This window comes from Natator depressus, chromosome 3, assembly GCF_965152275.1.
Source record: "Natator depressus isolate rNatDep1 chromosome 3, rNatDep2.hap1, whole genome shotgun sequence".
In the NCBI taxonomy this organism is placed as follows: domain Eukaryota; kingdom Metazoa; phylum Chordata; order Testudines; family Cheloniidae; genus Natator; species Natator depressus.
In genome coordinates this window covers 100,912,628-100,929,577 of record NC_134236.1, presented here as the reverse complement: position 1 = coordinate 100,929,577, position 16,950 = coordinate 100,912,628, and the positions used below count along the sequence as shown (strand labels likewise).

Sequence of the window (16,950 nt, the reverse complement as noted above, 5' to 3'; positions counted from 1 at the left end):
GTGAAACAGACTATTCTCCTGTTCAAAGTGTGTGAAATGCAAAAAAGTAAACAGTCAATAAATGATGAATACTAAATTACGTTTCGTTTTCAGTTTTAATAATCTAAAATATAAATAACAAATGGAGTTACATGAAGGATTAATTTGGTCTCATATTTGCAGTGCAGATAGGTCTTGTTTTTCTTTCTCTTTTTCTTTTCTTTCACTTAACATTTAACATTTAACCTGTCTTGATTATGCAGGTTCCTACAACAGAGTCTAAGGAATAAAAGTTTACAGATGAATGACTACAAGATCGCCTTATTATGTAATGCATATTCAACCAATTCAGAATGTTTCACATTGCCTATGGGTGTTCTAGTAGAAACTATTTATGGTAATGGCAACATGAGGATACCTCTTCCAGGAACAAATTGCATGGCTTCCGGATCTATCACCCCATTACCAATGAACCTCTTGGATTCGCTTACGGTTCATGCCAAAATGAGGTACAGTAATATGGTTTTAAAATGTAATCGATTTACTTTTATCTGTGGATCTTAATGTAAGTGTAACTGTATAAAGAGGAAAGTTCATTGTTTTGTTTTCTTCAAAATGTATAAAACTTCTATCTGCTTATACAACTAATTGCTTAATAGTTTCAAGTACATACTTTTTTTTATTTTTATTTTTTTCAGTCTTATTCACAGCATAGCTACCAGGGTGATTAAACTGGCCCATGCAAAGTCTAGTCTAGCCTTGGCACCAGCACTTGTGGAGACATACAGTCGCTTATTGGTTTATATGGAAATAGAGTCCTTGGGCATCAAAGGCTTTATCAGTAAGAAAAAATGTTTTATTTAATAACACTTTACATTTCATTAGTACCCAGAAGCTATAATCAAGGTCAGAGCCCCATTGTTCAAGGGGCTGTACAAATACTTAGGAAGAAACAAAGAGTTGCTGCCCCAAAGAGTTCATATTATATAGCCCCAGTCCTGCAATAGATTCTACAGGAGAACACCACTGTGCCTGCATACCATCTATTGTAGGATCAGGGCCTAAGTATTCTGACTGTTGTGCATAAGTATGTTGTTATCCTCTACAGATTCTCTCTTAAGCTTAAATATACTTAATTGGTCAAGCTCAACGTGCAAGTACATTTTCACTTTACTTATTTATACATCTGCACTATATTGAATTTTTAATTAGTCAGTGTGGAATAAATGTAATGCACACAACTGAAGAGAAATAACACTTACTAGAGATGATACTTGTGCGTGTAGTGTTAGAGCTAATTCATTCTTTTAGTAGTTTAGGGCTTGCAATTTAATATAATAACTATGCTTTTACATCAGGTATAGATTTCATTTTCATGTCCGATGTTCATTTTCATGTCCGATGCGATAGTATGTTTTTCTTAGGATAGACTTAAAACGCCTATAACTAGATAAAATATCACTAAAGATTTGCCTGATCTTGTGGTTTAAACGGGAGAGGCATCTAGCTACTCGGTACATATTTTATAAAAGGGTGTATATTTGCACATATGAGTAAAATAGCCTTTTCCAAATGATCTCACTGGAAAATACTTGATACATTCTCTTCTCTCTTATTAGGTCAGCTGTTGCCAACAGTGTTTAAATCTCATGCTTGGGGAATTTTGCACACACTGTTGGAGATGTTCAGCTACCGTATGCATCACATCCAGCCTCACTACAGAGTCCAGCTGCTGAGCCATCTTCATTCTTTGGCTGCTGTGCCACAGACCAATCAGAACCAGCTTCATCTCTGGTGAGTGAGGGTAACCATCACTAAACTTTTATCCCCTTCCTTAGTAATTTATTGAAAATCCTGCAGGACCTTTACAAGATAGGTTGTCAGTGTTTGCCTGATACACGCATCCTGCTAGCAGCTGTTGATTCTGCTAGGAAAGTGTTAAATGGGTTCTGCTGAATCTGAAGAAGGTGGCTTCATTGAATGTAATGGAGCAAGATACTATCAGGGTGTGGACTGAACAGTAGGACTAGCCAGAAGACAAGAATTCCATTTCACAACAAATTTCAAGGTTTTAGCATTTGGTTTTGTTCTGCATCATTGCAAGACCTTTAAAAGTGTTCTACGAAAAGCCAAAGAGAGATACTGTCCCACCACAGAGTGGCAAATAACCCAGGAGTTAGGGCACTCTCACTGGGATGTGGGAGACCCGGGTTCAAGTCCTTGCTCTGCCTGATTTGCAGCTGCAACTTGAACTTGTCTCTCCCACATCCCGACTGAGTGCCCTAATCGCAGGGCTATTGAGTTAGTGTCACTCTCTCTGACCCAGTGAATATTTAATTATTAATACAAAGTGGAACCACACCAATTGGAGAGCTTGGTGGACACCCCCTGCAGCATACTCACTAACCCAGTGATTAGGGCTTTCATCAAAAAATTCCCTACCAGCTCCACTGAGAGTCCTGTGATAGAAGCTCGAGGTGCAGTCAAGTGTGGGGAAATGGCTTGAGTTGAACTTAATTGTTGAAAGGTCCTTGTTAATAAAGCCAAACTCTAGGAAGGGTATGAGCTGTTGAGTGAGTATCAAGGTCCTTTGTCCAGATCAGTTTTCTCAGTTGATACCAAGGAAGTCCTTCTGACTACATTCTGATCTCTTAGCCCAAGTACGACTGTAAGTTGCTTAGTAATTACCCATCTCTGCTGAGAGAGCAGGGAAAAAGTGAGGGGGACAGAAAAGTAGAGGAGTCTGTTGTCATTGATTATGATTATGAACTTTTGCATGTCTCTTGAAAGATAAGATCATGGTAGAGACCTGTCAACACGGAATTAGAGGTACACAACTAGAAATGAAACAATTGGACTCTGCATTGTAGGTGTTTAAGTAAATTTAGATGATATGTCATTATCTCTTAAATTGCTTCTGACTAGCAAGTGAGAAAACTAGTTGTAATTGGACCAGTGAAGAACTTAAAATAATGCACCTCAAATGAAAAGCAATATTTTATTTCCCTTCTCCACCCCCTCCCCCTTTGATTTTAATTCAAACAGTATAATTACTGTCTGGCACCGTAAATGGAGAAGTTGGCTTTGCAACTTCCTGTACCACATTTATCTCTTTAAATAGTGACTTCAGATCTTTGGACCGAGATTCTCAAATGTAAAAAAAAAAAAAGATTTTTGGGTGCCCCACTGGGGAGTTCTTGCCCCTTTTCAGAAGGTATGTGCTCAGCACTTTCTTAAAACCCAAAGATGGAGGCATCCAAAATCACTAATCACCTAAAAGTCTTGGCCCTATCCACCAAGAAGCACAAGTACATTGTTCTTTCCCTACTAAAACTGTTTTTGAAAACAATTATATACATATTATATGAAGCAAAAAGGTAACAAATGACAAGGAGTACTAAAGTTTTTCAGTTTTATAGTAGCAGTGTATTTATTTTTATATTTATTTATTTATTTATTATAAAAAACCTAACTTTTTTCCTTCTCTTCTTTAGTGTTGAGAGCACTGCTTTAAGGCTAATCACAGCGTTGGGCAGCTCTGAGGTCCAACCACAATTTACACGTTTCCTTAGTGACCCTAAAACAGTTCTTTCAGCAGAGTCAGAAGAACTCAACAGGGCTCTGATTTTGACTCTAGCAAGAGCAACACATGTGACAGGTAAGAGTGAATTTGTCAAATAAGGGATAATCTATGTGAAAGTGAATTAAATCATCTTCCTCCAAATAGAGAGATACCACTCGGAGGTCAGCAGCTAGCATTAATGCAGTACTAACATTCTGAAATCAAGAATTAAACGTCAGGAATTCTGAAGTTAGTTTATTCTACAATGTAAAGTCAGTTAAGTTGCACATAGATATTTTCCGTTTTAGTTTTCCTTATTAAATTTAAATGCTCACGTACTAATGCACACCATAAATATATATGGAATGTGCAACAGGGCTAAAGTTAATGTTGTGGAAGAAGCCTTCTTAAAGGCGATCTGCAAAGCAAAAGAAAACTTGGCTTTTGTGTCCTTTTTTGCCTTTTTATGATTTATAAAGGTCTGATTTATGAAAGCTTTTTTTTTTCCTGGTTGTTTTGTTTTTTTTACTTTGGAATTTCAGATCTAGTCTGGAGACTGACTGGAGAATTAGTACAATTATAATATCAGAAAATCCAAGAGAGTGAAAATTTGAATGGGGAAGGGATTTTTGGCATTTTCTGACTGTTTTGCTTGATTTTTTGCAACCTTAACATTGCATTATCACTAGCTTTTTACATTGACTAAGTTAGAATGTTTAATAGGATAATGGTTCACATGCATTTCTGTTTGGAAAAGTTGATTCTTTAAAAATGATTCTTGGAATTCCATGTTTATTGTCTCTCAATGATTTCCATATCATACCTACTTGGTTTACAAGCAAGGTGTGTTTTGCAATTGCCAGTCCAGCAAGCTAAGCCTAGTATCTTAAAATGAAACTGGGTTATTTCTAGCTCATTTGTCAACAGCCATAAAGATTCTGCAACTGCAACATAGGAATTCTGAAACTCTTATCACTTCTTACTTTGCATCTTCAGCAAGATAGAATCAGCCCATTCTCCCCACAGGTATGTTGGTTCTACAGAATTAATCAGGAGTGTGAAAAAGGAAAAAAGGGAGGATGGGCAATATAAACATTTTAGACAGACAAAAAAGTAAACCTGTCTGTGTTTTCCAAGATTTAAGTCCTACTAATGTAAAAGCCTAAGGAGGAAATGTCAGTTTTATGTGAAGATCCAATTTCACCAATCCGTTGTGTTTGATTAATGTTGCATATGTGTCCATTTAGACTTTTTCACAGGCTCCGATTCAATTCAGGGAACTTGGTGCAAGGACATATTGCAGACTATCATGAGTTTCACTCCCCATAACTGGGCTTCACACACACTAAGCTGTTTTCCAGCTCCACTGCAGGTAATTGTTTCAACCGAAGTGCTTGAACAGCTGGGAAAATAATTATCTCAGTGGGATCTTTGTTGTCCCCTTCATAGTTAGTTTTTCTTCCCTTCTACATTATGCTCAAGTCACATGAGAAATCATGCATGGTTTTGAAATGGTAGGTGTTTTAGGATAAAATGTTTGAGAAGTGGTTGTTACAAAAAAATATAAAGCAGTGTTTGCAGATCTTTGCAAAATTATCCAGTTGATGTACATGACAAATGACTTCTTTCACATTGGAAAAGGTTTTCATTCACAGTGGAGATATGTCAGCAGGTTTTGCATCTGTAGTTCTGGCAGGGTGTGCTGCCACTTTGAGGTGTCCTGGTCTGTGGGGAGCTTGCTTTTGATGATGAGATTGGGGGGGGGAGCTGTTTGAAGGCCAGAAGGGGGGGGTTCAGAAAAGATTTCTTTTAGGATGGGATCCCCATTGAATGAGTTGTAGTTGTTTGATGATACCCCGGATGGGTTCCAGTGTGGGGTGATAGGTGACAACTAGGGGTGTGTGGTCAGAGGGGGTTTTATTTCTGTATTGAAGCAGCTTCTCTCAGGGTGTTCGGGTGGCTGTGACACTGAGTACATTTCCCAGACCTGAAGAAGAGCTTTGTGTAAGCTTGAAAGCTTGTCTCTCTCCAACAGAGGTTGGTCCAATAAAAGATATTACCTTTTCTCTTTAATATTCTGGGACTGACATAGCTATAACAACACGGCTTAAATGTTTCAGACTTGTCAGTTAATAACAAACAAACTTTATTTCAGGCATTTTTCAAACAGAATAATGTTCCCCAAGAAAGCCGTTTTAACCTAAAGAAGAATGTGGAAGAGGAATACCGAAAGTGGAAGTCTATGACCAATGAGAATGATATAATCACCCACTTTTCCATGCAGGGCTCCCCTCCCCTATTCCTTTGCCTCCTATGGAAGATGCTGTTAGAGACTGATCACATTAATCAGATTGGCTACAGGTGAGCTTTAGAAGTGTAGCTGCATTCTGTACCAGTTATAGCTTAAGGGGATGGTAAGCTTTCTTAAGTACAGTAGGCACAGTTCTTCTGTACTAGGGTAGCAGATTTAGTACATTGTTAGATGATGGGTTTTGATGTACAGTTAGAAGGATTAACATACTTTAAGGATTGCATAATGTCTAACAGTAGTGCTTACTACTGGTTGGTCCTGTTTTTATCTCCTGATAAAAGTGACAGATGCAGGTGAACGATTCAGCTGTTGAGTTAGAGTTTTTTGGGTGGTGGGGAGAGAGAAGCGGTCTACAAAGTCAGAGTTTTATTTACATTGAAGTACTGTTCTGGACAATCTTTCTGTTCATTATTTACTATTTATTTGAAATATTTTAATAACTTTAGTCAAAGGCAAATACTAAAAGCTTTATTGGGTTAGACTGCTCAGAAGGCTTATTTCTGAATTGAAGAAGTCAATAATTTTCATGGCTGTCTAACTCTCATTTTCAGTTTTAGAAAGCTTAAAACGTGCTGTACCCACACAAAATCAGTTATCGTCTTTCCTCCCTCACTAGGCCTGTCAGAGCAATTATTAAATATCTGATAAAATGTTTGATAGGCTTCCCTACAGTTAGGAAATGTGACACCTTTGGTACTGTGTGTGTAAAAAAATATTACAGAAAAAATTAACTAGTTTTAGCAGCATGTCATATGTCACATCCTACTGAAGAATTCAGTTCTACAAGACTGATGCATGTATATTTACAAAGACTTGTGCCCAGAATCTATCCATGAAGCTGAAAATGATTTATTTTTACTGCTAATTAGCAGCTTGTGGCATCCTGACCTTGGAGTGCCCTCACTTCTGGGAGTTGGGTTACACTTATTAGCATGTTTTGATGTTGTATTTGAATGCATATTTTGAATAAAAACTTGAAACACAGTCCTGCAAAATTGGCCAGATAAAAATGTATCAAGACTTCTATAAATTATGCAAACTGCTTCTGCTATGTGCATATTACAGTAACAAGATCATTTCTTTTCCTCTGCTTGCTAGAGTTTTGGAGAGAATTGGGGCTAGAGCTCTGGTTGCTCACGTTAGGACATTTGCGGATTTCTTGGTCTATGAGTTCTCCACGTCAGCCGGAGGCCAGCAGCTCAACAAATGTATTGAGATTCTTAATGACATGGTGTGGAAATATAACATTGTAACACTGGACAGGCTGATACTGTGCTTGGTAAGTGTGACCTTAGTAGGTTAGGTGCAAGATGTTTCTTTATCCAAAATTTTGGCCAATGTCTTCTGATCCACTTCTATAGCAGTCACTTGCATAGGTGTAGTTTGACTTCAGTTTTTGGGGAAGCAGCTCCAGGGTGGCACATAGGGGGCAAATTCCATGCCTGCCTGAGGCTTGCTGTTTGGGAGGCAACACCTTACTGTTCCCCCCGCCCCCTCAAACTATGCCCATTCTTGTGCAAATATATTGAATTGAATAGTGACTAATTACTAGTTCAATAATCAAGTAGTACTATAGAATTACAGATTTCCCCCCCCCCCCCCAAGTGAGTGAGTGAAAACTAGGAGTATCACAATTGTCTCATTCTCTGGTGAGAAGAACTCTGTCTAGCTTTATTGATCATATAACAGCATTGAATGAATTGGAATTGTTAACACCATTGTATGGGGCTGGTTCTCTTCCCTCTTAGCTTTGCAATGACTGTTCATATTTTGAAAGGGAACAAGGTGCATGACTGATGCCATATTGGCAAATAAATGGAAAACCTCATGTGGCCTATGGACAATGCTATCTTTGTTTCAGGGAGGTTAAAGATCTGCCAGCTGTCTCAAAAGGGTGGGTGCAAGGGATTGTATGCTCTGTCTCCTTTAAGTTCCCTAGCTCTTTTCATTGGTTAGTAATTATCAAAAAACTAGCTAAAATATTGCTTCAGTAGGTACTATCCTTTCACCAGATTTTAAAATGTCTCTTCCTGGTATGGATCTAGTGCTACCAAAAGAAATGTCCAAGATGATACATTAAAAACTGAATGTAGTGTTTGCAATTTCACAAGTACCTATCTCTGGAATGACTAGAATTTTGAAACTGGCATACCTTTCTTGATACTATCAGTGTTGGAGGGATGTTCATAAAATGGTTTTGGCAGATGGGTCAAAGCTATGATAGGGGATGCCTCTTACTGAGGAAAATGGGAGAATTTCTCCACTGGGAAATGAGTGAGTTGATGAGCACTTATCAATGGGAGGGGATGGTGTCCAGAGTTCAGACCCTTGCTTCCATTCTGTGCCTACACACACAGAATATAGTGAATGGGTGAGTTGGCTGGCCAATTATATTAAAATTAAGATGTTTAATCACCCTAAAGTCATTAACGATGAGGATACTTAATCATTGGAACAATTTACTAAGAGTTGCGGTAGATTCTCCATCACTGGCAATTGTTAAATCAAGATTGAATGTTTTTTTCAAAAAGATGTGCTCTAGGAATTATTTCGGGGAAGTTCGATGGCAGGGGTGGCCAACCTGAGCCTTAGAAGGAGCCAGATTTGCCAATGTACATTGCCAAAGAGCCACAGTAATACATCAGTCACCCCCCATCAGTTTCACCCCCCGATCAGCTCCCCCCCGACTCCCAGCGCCTCCCGGCCACTGGCAGCCTTGCTGATCAGTGCTTCCCCCTCCCTCCACGCACCTCCTGATCAGCTGTTTTGTGGCATGTAGGAGGCTCTGGGAGGGAGGGGGAAGAGTGAGGGCACGGCAGGCTCGGGAGGGGACGGGAAGGGGTGGAGTGGGGGCAGGGTCTGTGGCAGAGCCAGGGTTTGAGCAGTGAGCACCCCCTGGCACATTGGAAAGTTGACGCCTGTAGTTCCAGCCCTGGAGTCGGTGCCTATACAAGGAGCCGCATATTAACTTCTGAAGAGCCGCATGTGGCTCTGGAGCCACAGGTTGGCCACCCCTGTTCTATGGCCTTTGTTATACAAGAGATCTGACTAGATGATGACAATGGTCCCTTCTGGCCTTGGAATCTATGAATGAAAGCAGACAGTAATTTTACATTGTTCTGCAATCTAATACTTGTGTTGTTTGTTAAAGGCTATGCGCAGCCATGAAGGAAATGAAGCGCAGGTCTGCTACTTCATAATTCAGTTACTCTTACTCAAGCCTAATGATTTCAGAAACCGAGTGAGTGATTTTGTGAAGGAGAACTCTCCAGAGCACTGGCTACAGAATGATTGGCATACTAAGCACATGAGTTATCATAAGGTACTATAGATTACACCAGAGGATTGTGCAATGTGTGCTGTGCAGCTGGGATGCTGAAGTTGTCCTTTGTTTTGTGTATTATTTGCATTTTGGTTATATGCCTTGTTCTGCTATTCAGTGTGTCATTTAATACCACAGCAATAACTTTTAAAGATACATTTAACATTAGTAACTTTTGAATATTTGGGTTAATATAAAATAATTTTATGTTTACAGAATAATGTAAAAAGAAAATGTGCATGTAATACTAAAAGATAGAAGTGACTGAAGAATTAGGCGTCTCTGGTCATCAGAATATAGTTTAATCCCACATTTAATGCTTAATTTTTCTGGAAGCCAGTCAGAAAGAATAAGGACCCAGTTTCTCCTTTGTGTTTGTGAATTGGGGAAAATATAGATTATTTGTTTTTTCATTAATATGGGTTTAACCAGTAATCATTAAGGGGCAGTTTTAACTAGTCTTCTGCAAGCTTCCACAGTATTGAAAATAGAATGTAACACTCACAGGAAGGGAAACATTCCAGATTTTAGTGTTGCCCAAAAAGTGGGAACTGCTGGCTGGGGCAGGGCGGGGCATGACAGTTGGAATATTATATAAATCTTCAACTGTTCCCCGTCACATGGTATATAAGCACCATCCAGCTACGCTTTATATGTCATGCGTGTGGTTCCTTCTCATTCCTTTCCCCAGGGAGAAATCACATACAAATTATTTTTAATGTATTGATTCAACATATGACAGACCAGTGTTCTCAGACTCCAGGGGAAGCATGTAATGTAAAATAGAGTTGATTTCTCTCTTGATCTTCCTTGGAGTCTTTGACAAGAAGGGTGGATAAGTGATGGTATCATTGCCTGCCTGCTATCAGGATTAATTTCCTTTTAGTACTTTATACCTCCCTGAATCAGTTTTAGTGAATCTGAAACTATCTCTCTTTTTTTAAATACTTTTTCAAGAAAAAATTAGTTTATTATATTTTGTCCAATTATATTTAGTTACTGTGTTCATATCTTCTCTTTGCATGTATGTGTATATGTATAATTCCAAATTGTTTGGAGTGTCTACAGAATAGAGTACAATGTAGCTTCAGTACATTTTTAAAGTACTGCAAGTAGTCAGTAATGTTTTCAATATATTTTTTTAAAAAATCTGTGTTTGATTTCCACAGAAATATCCTGAAAAGCTGTATTTTGAAGGGTTGGCAGAACAAGTCAATCCTCCTGTTCAGATCCAACCCCAGTACCTACCCATCTACTTTGGAAATGTGTGCCTCCGCTTCCTGCCAGTATTTGATATTGTAATCCACAGATTTCTGGAATTGCTTCCAGTGTCCAAATCACTGGAGACTCTACTGGATCATCTAGGAGGCTTATACAAATTCCATGGTAAGCTCTTCAAGCCCATTAGCTCTTTATACTTGCGATACGGTCACTACAGATTCTTTGTCATGGTGCATATCAGTAAAGTCCTGTCCATGATGGGAAACCAAACCTTATTAGCTAACTGTCTGTTCTGAAGAGAAGCTTGGTTTACTAGCAGAACCATAATGGCTGACTCTTTTTGAACACTGATTTAGCTGTTTCAGTGTTGTATGGACTTTGATACAGTAAACCTTGTTAGCAAAAATCTTGTTCAATGCTACCCACTCTATCCACCCTCTTCCTTCTCAGCAGGGTTCAAACACAGTTTTTTAACTTGGTTTTAATATGATTGATGTTGAGTATGACGCAAACCATGTTGTGATAATGGCACAACAGTGTCAGTCTTGTTCTTTCTACTCCTTGTTTCTTGTCAAGGTCTCCCCATGAGATGCTCTCTAATGCTGTGTATTTAGCTATTTGTAAATAATGTTTTAAGCAATATCACAAACATAGAAATATTGGTTTTGACCCCCTTTCAGATAAACTTTTTGTCCAGTTTCATTTAACATAGTGGTACAGTAACAATAAAAACATGAGGCATTTCTACTTGGTGTATCTGTTTTTACATCACCCTTAATTTTGCATAAGCTTACTATTACCAATATAAAATTAAGTGCGATGCTACTGTGTTTCTGGGGGTTTTTTGTTGGTAGACCGTCCAGTGACATACCTATACAATACTCTTCATTACTACGAGAGGCATCTCAGAGAACGCACAAACCTCAAGCGGAAGCTTGTCCATGCCATCATTGGTTCTCTCAAAGATAATCGACCACAAGGCTGGTGTCTAAGTGACACTTACATCAAGTCTGCTATGAATGTACGAGAAGATAATCCGTGGATCCCCGATGACACTTATTATTGCAAACTGATTGGAAGACTAGTAGACAATATCCTTTTTATAATGATTTGTGCTAAAGGAAAATTATCAGTATTGTAGTTTCAGTTCACCAGAGTTTAGTTATGTTCCATACAGTTGAAACACTGTAGGACTGAGGGCTTGTCTCCACTTACTGATCGATCCACCGGCGGTCAGTTTAGCGGGTCTAGTGAAGACCTGCTAAATCGATCACCGATCGCTCTCCCGTCGATTCCAGTACTCCACCGGAACGAGAAGCATAAGGTAAAGTCGACAGGACCCAGCGTGGTGTAGACACCGCAATAAGTCGACCTAAGGTACTCGACTCCAACTATGTTGTTCACGTAGCTGGAGTTGCATAACTTAGGTCGATTTAGCCCCATAATGTAGACCTGCCCTGACTCTCCCTGGCCATCCTCTTCCCCTTTTCTCTAATGCCAACCTGCTGGGAAGTTTGCTAGTTCTCTGTGCACCTTTGTTATCCTCCTCCCACAGCTCCACCGTTTCCTCTACTTTGCTGAGATGTCCAACTACAGGGGAGCTGGACTTCTCTCTGATTAAGGGAAACTAAAAGCATATAAACTCCTAGTTTACATAAGTTTTAAGCATCTAATGATGCCAGTGATTCCACTGTTCTATAAGTAGAAAAAAGCACTTTGTGGTAGTGTTCTGGAATACCTCTAATTTTCAGTGGCAATCAGATAGTCACTGTTGTTTGTTCTTTGTCTATTCAAGACTTCAATTTTTTTTCAATGTTGCCACCTGAAAAATTCTAATATGAGTAGTATGTTTATATTTAACAATATACTTCAAAACAGATTATTAATAGTGTAGAAAATTCTCAGCATTTTTCTAATAAAATATCTTAGGTTTAGAGTAAATGAACTCTGACATGGCCCAAACACAATGAATCTTCCTGTCAGAAAAGTATCTGTTGTATTGTGTGTATGTGTTTCTATATATACAGAAATTTCTCTAGATATTTATTTTTAAAATGCTTTCCAATAACTGACTTATCATCTTAAATATGTGCCTTTGATTGACTGTGGCCATTAGTTTCATTCAGTACTGTCGTGTGTGTGTGTGTGTGTTATAAAAAATACATACACACACACATATATATATTATCAGGAATTTGTGGGACTCTATTGTTTTGTTTGTGTATTAGATATATTTTGTTATAAATACATGGTGTACATGCAGAACTACACTGTTTGCTTCTTACCAGTCCCCATGTGGGAATTTGTTGTTTTCCTTAATCATTGTTACCTATGGCTGGCAAGTCGCCTGGTCCATTTCCAAACTGCGACTGGAGATTCAATGAGTTTCCTAACCCAGCTGCCCATGCTCTTCATGTTACCTGTGTTGAACTCATGGCTTTGGCTGTTCCAGGAAAGGATGTGGGCAATGCACTTCTCAATGTTGTGTTAAAGAGGTACGTTGGACTTACAGAACTGCCCTCTGCAAAAAGCAGTACAGTGGTTACAAATTGCTCACTGGTTCTGAAACTTCCTTTTCTTAAACATTGCTTTATATATTGATATCTTTGGGAGGCGAGGAGTAGTATGGTGTTGGATGCCGTTCTAAGAGCCAGGAACAAAAAATGCGTGTGGCGAATACCTGTACAATACCTTAGATCCCGGTGCTGGTGTTGACTGAGACTCAGCTTCATGTGGGAGAAATGGAGGAAGTACTGTACATTTGTCAGCAACTTGTCCAGTGTGTTTATAGGCGTTAACAGGAGACAAAAGGAGTCATGTATAGCACTCCTCGTCCAGAGGGGGAGGGCCATCAGTTGCTGCAACAAAAGATCTTTGACTGCAGGGAGGAAAGCAGAAAAATTGGTAGGATCCTTGAGGTCCAAAAGTGCATCATAGTTTATATTTTTATACACGTTTAATATCTGTTATAATTTTCATTGTTGCCATGTGATATTGGAACTGCATTTTACAGAACTCATTCCGTGTTGCCACATGACACATTTGGACTTGATTCCTAGACTCAGTGACTTGCTTTTTGGGCCAGCAGGAACTGAAAGAGTTGTAAAGGGATGAACCACCTTGCATTTAATTAGTGATTCAGATGGCCATCTCTAAGTGGTAATGATGGGTTGAAAGAAAGGATTCCTTTCCCACCTTACTCAGCCAAGGAAGGTCGCCCTGATGCAGGCTTTGGGACCATGGGGAAATGAGTCATCAAAGGAACCGATATCACTGTGAAGACTTTATTCATACAAATGCCTCTAATGAAAATACCTTAAAAGAAAACATGCTACAGGAACAAAATTGTTTTAAAAGTTTTCTATGCAGTGTCAATGTGGTACTCAACTAACCAGTCATGCATTTGTATATATAGCTTTTTCTTAAGAGAAAATAGCTATAAGTTCTCTAGGAATATATTTCAGTCATCATAAATACAGTAAAAGTCATGAGAAATTATGTATAACTTCAGAGGTTTGTTTTGTGTTTTTTCTCTCCCTATTTGTAGTCAGCCTCTGGTGCCAAGGGAGAATATCACAGCTTGGATGAATGCTATTGGACTGATTATCACAGCCTTACCAGTGAGTCTGTATGTATTTTAAAATTTTCTGAACAGAGAAGAGAATGCATTCTTCCGTAAAAGCTGATGTGGGTGGTAATTTCTGTGAGGGATTAGTGCAACTAATTTCTTTCTGATGCTCCTGGAGTAGTTCCAAAAGCCACTGGAAAGCTTATGAAACACCTGTGCTTTGTCCTTCATTATCTGACCAAACCCACTGTGGGATTGGGGGAAGAGGGAGCACGAAAACTGGATTTTTCACAATCTTGTTTCCTCGGTACCTTGTAGGAAAATAAAGTTGCTATACTTTAACTACAAAAAATTTCTTGTGCAGTGTTTAAGCTTGAGAATGAAGTCAGAAAATTCTCTAAGATAAGAAGTCTGATGGAACAGTAACTCTGCACATCCCGTATAGCTTTACTGAGCATAATGCAAGAGGAGTACATTATAGAAAGGAAGTGTAAAATTTAACAAGGGAAACAAGAATAGAAAATATGTATAATTGAGTTTAAAATGTTTTAGTAGACATTTTCACCTTTTGAAGATGCTGAGTTTTAGTGTTTGATGACTCAGCTTCAACACTGGATGAATATTTTTGATTTAATTTCCTTTTTTCACCCGTTTTCTGCTCCACTTTCCACTTGATCTACCAAAGTTATTTTCACACCCTCCACAGTTACATCATGCATCCCTTTGAAACCCTCTATTGTCTTCCTATTTCTCACTGTAAAAAAATGTAAGCTTCTCATCTTCATCTACAAGTTCCTGCATCTCTGCTTCCTTTGCTCCCTACAGTCTCCTACCTTAACATCTCCCTTTGTATTCTTTTCCCATCCTTGTCCCTAGCCTCTGTTTGCCAGAAGCTGGTAATGGACAACAGGGGATGGATCACTTGATGATTTCCTGTTCTGTTCATTCCCTCTGAAGTACCTGGCATTGGCCACTGTTGGAAGACAGGATACTGGGCAAGATGGACAATTGGTCTGATCCAGTATGGCCGTTCTTATGTTCTTAGCTTGTGTCTTGTGTTGTTCCTATGCCTGGAACAGTTCCCCGATCCCCTTCCACCAACTGCCACTCTTTTCTGCTTCAGATCACTCTTTAAATTCCATATTTTCAAACAGTCCCTCCACCCTTCTTTTCATTAACAATCCCAATGCTCCCTCTCTCCTAGACTGGTGATATCTTGTCTTATTTAGATATTCAGATATTTGTCAGGAAATGGGTAGGTAAAGTATTTGTGTAAATTAAGAATGTTAAATAAATATTTTTAATATTTTACAGTAGTCTGCGGGAGGTGGGGGAGAAAGTATTACCTTTTCTTCTAAAAATTAAAAGAATAAAAATCATTTCGGGTTTTTTGTTTTGCCAGGAGCCATACTGGATTGTCCTCCATGATCGAATTGTCAGTGTTATCAACAGTCCTAGCTTGACTTCAGAGACAGAGTGGGTTGGTTACCCATTCCAGCTCTTTGACTTCACAGCTTGCCATCAGTCTTACTCTGAGATGAGTTGTAGCTACACTTTAGCATTGGCACATGCCGTGTGGCACCATTCTAGCATTGGCCAACTTTCCCTCATTCCAAAGTATGTATAATGAAATTTAACTGATTTTTAAAATTTAACTGGTAGTTTAAAGTACACGTTTGACACCCCTTCCGTACTGTGTACAGGAAAACAATATGTCAAATATGTACACAAGGAGGTATGTGGCGGAGAGAGAAAGCAAATCAGAACAAGTAATTAAAAATCCTCTAAAACATGGGTGATGGTAGGGTTTTTTTGGTTTTTAAGCTGGTTCTTGTCTCTCTTATCTATATCTTTGGGCTCTCCACCAGTGTGGTAACCTCAGGGTATGATAAAGCAGGGATCGGCAACGTTTGGCCCGCGGCCTACCAGGGTGAGGTTTGTTTACCTGCTGCATCTGCAGGTTCAGCCGATCTCTGCTCCCACTGGCCATGGTTCACCGCTCCAGGCCAATGGGGGCTGCGGGAAGCAGCGTGGGCTGAGGGATGTGCTGACCACTGCTGCCCACAGCCCCCATTGGAAACCAGCCCGGCCTGCCAGCGGGCTTACCCTGGTGGGCAGTGCGCCAAAGATTGCCGATCCCTCATGTAAAGCATATTATATCTCATTGAGCTTGTGTTTAGTTTTTTCTTACTCATTACAGTTTGGCTGCAGCTTATACTGGCAGTGGCAATACACTTGCTTAATGCCATCCATTATGATCAACTCTGTGTAATTTTGTCTTCAGTCTTTGTATGTAACATTTGTTGCCAGTGGGGGAAGTGCTTTGTAAATTAATAGACATTGCAGTGATACACTAGGAGATGTCCTTAGCAAGCCAGGAAGCTGTAGCATTTCAAAACTTGCAGTTTATTAAAAATTTAGTTAAAATGTATTTCCATACTGCCTTATTAATGGGAGCGTTCAGAGCACGTATGGGGGCTTTAACTCAGCTTCCATTTTAGTTTTTCAGTTCACCTGGATTTATCATTGTCTACATAAGTGGGAGATGGCATGAAGTACTCATGACAATTAGGTGACCCTATTCAGAGACTTAGTTCCAGTGTCATGACCCAAGAGGCCTGCATTTGACTCTCCTTTTCATTCTCCAGGCTGATCTTGGGTGAGCCTATGCAGCTTCTAGTCCTTGGGACTGTGTGAATCATTCATAGCTCAGTCATGATCCCTACGGCTACTTTTGCTGACAGACTGAGTATGGTTCTATGAGTGTTATTCAGCAAGTGTTCAATCATTTTTAACATGAACACTCAAGTTTGGGTTTTAGGGGAGGATGAAACACTTTGACTGTATTTCCACTGTAGCAAAATGCTGTCACTCCCAACCAGTCTGAGGTAGAGCAAGAAAACCCCAAATGCAGTCATAAATGTCTGAGCCTAATGAGTGACGATAATACTGAATGTTGAAAAATGGTGTTGATTTTGGTGGCATGA

General features: G+C 39.3%; 1 protein-coding gene across 2 annotated transcripts in view; it reads left to right on the top strand.

Moving 5' to 3' along the window:
- MED23 (mediator complex subunit 23) overlaps positions 1-16,950 on the top strand; it is a 55,663-nt gene that overhangs the window by 28,985 nt on the left and 9,728 nt on the right. For both annotated transcript variants that reach the window (XM_074948442.1, XM_074948441.1), the window contains 13 exons: positions 243-488; positions 678-820; positions 1,599-1,773; positions 3,474-3,637; positions 4,789-4,913; positions 5,697-5,902; positions 6,951-7,131; positions 9,004-9,174; positions 10,344-10,560; positions 11,250-11,486; positions 12,725-12,890; positions 13,943-14,015; positions 15,366-15,580. In XM_074948442.1, coding sequence (XP_074804543.1) covers positions 243-488; positions 678-820; positions 1,599-1,773; positions 3,474-3,637; positions 4,789-4,913; positions 5,697-5,902; positions 6,951-7,131; positions 9,004-9,174; positions 10,344-10,560; positions 11,250-11,486; positions 12,725-12,890; positions 13,943-14,015; positions 15,366-15,580 — 2,319 coding nt within the window. The remainder of the gene's footprint in view (positions 1-242; positions 489-677; positions 821-1,598; positions 1,774-3,473; positions 3,638-4,788; positions 4,914-5,696; positions 5,903-6,950; positions 7,132-9,003; positions 9,175-10,343; positions 10,561-11,249; positions 11,487-12,724; positions 12,891-13,942; positions 14,016-15,365; positions 15,581-16,950) is intronic.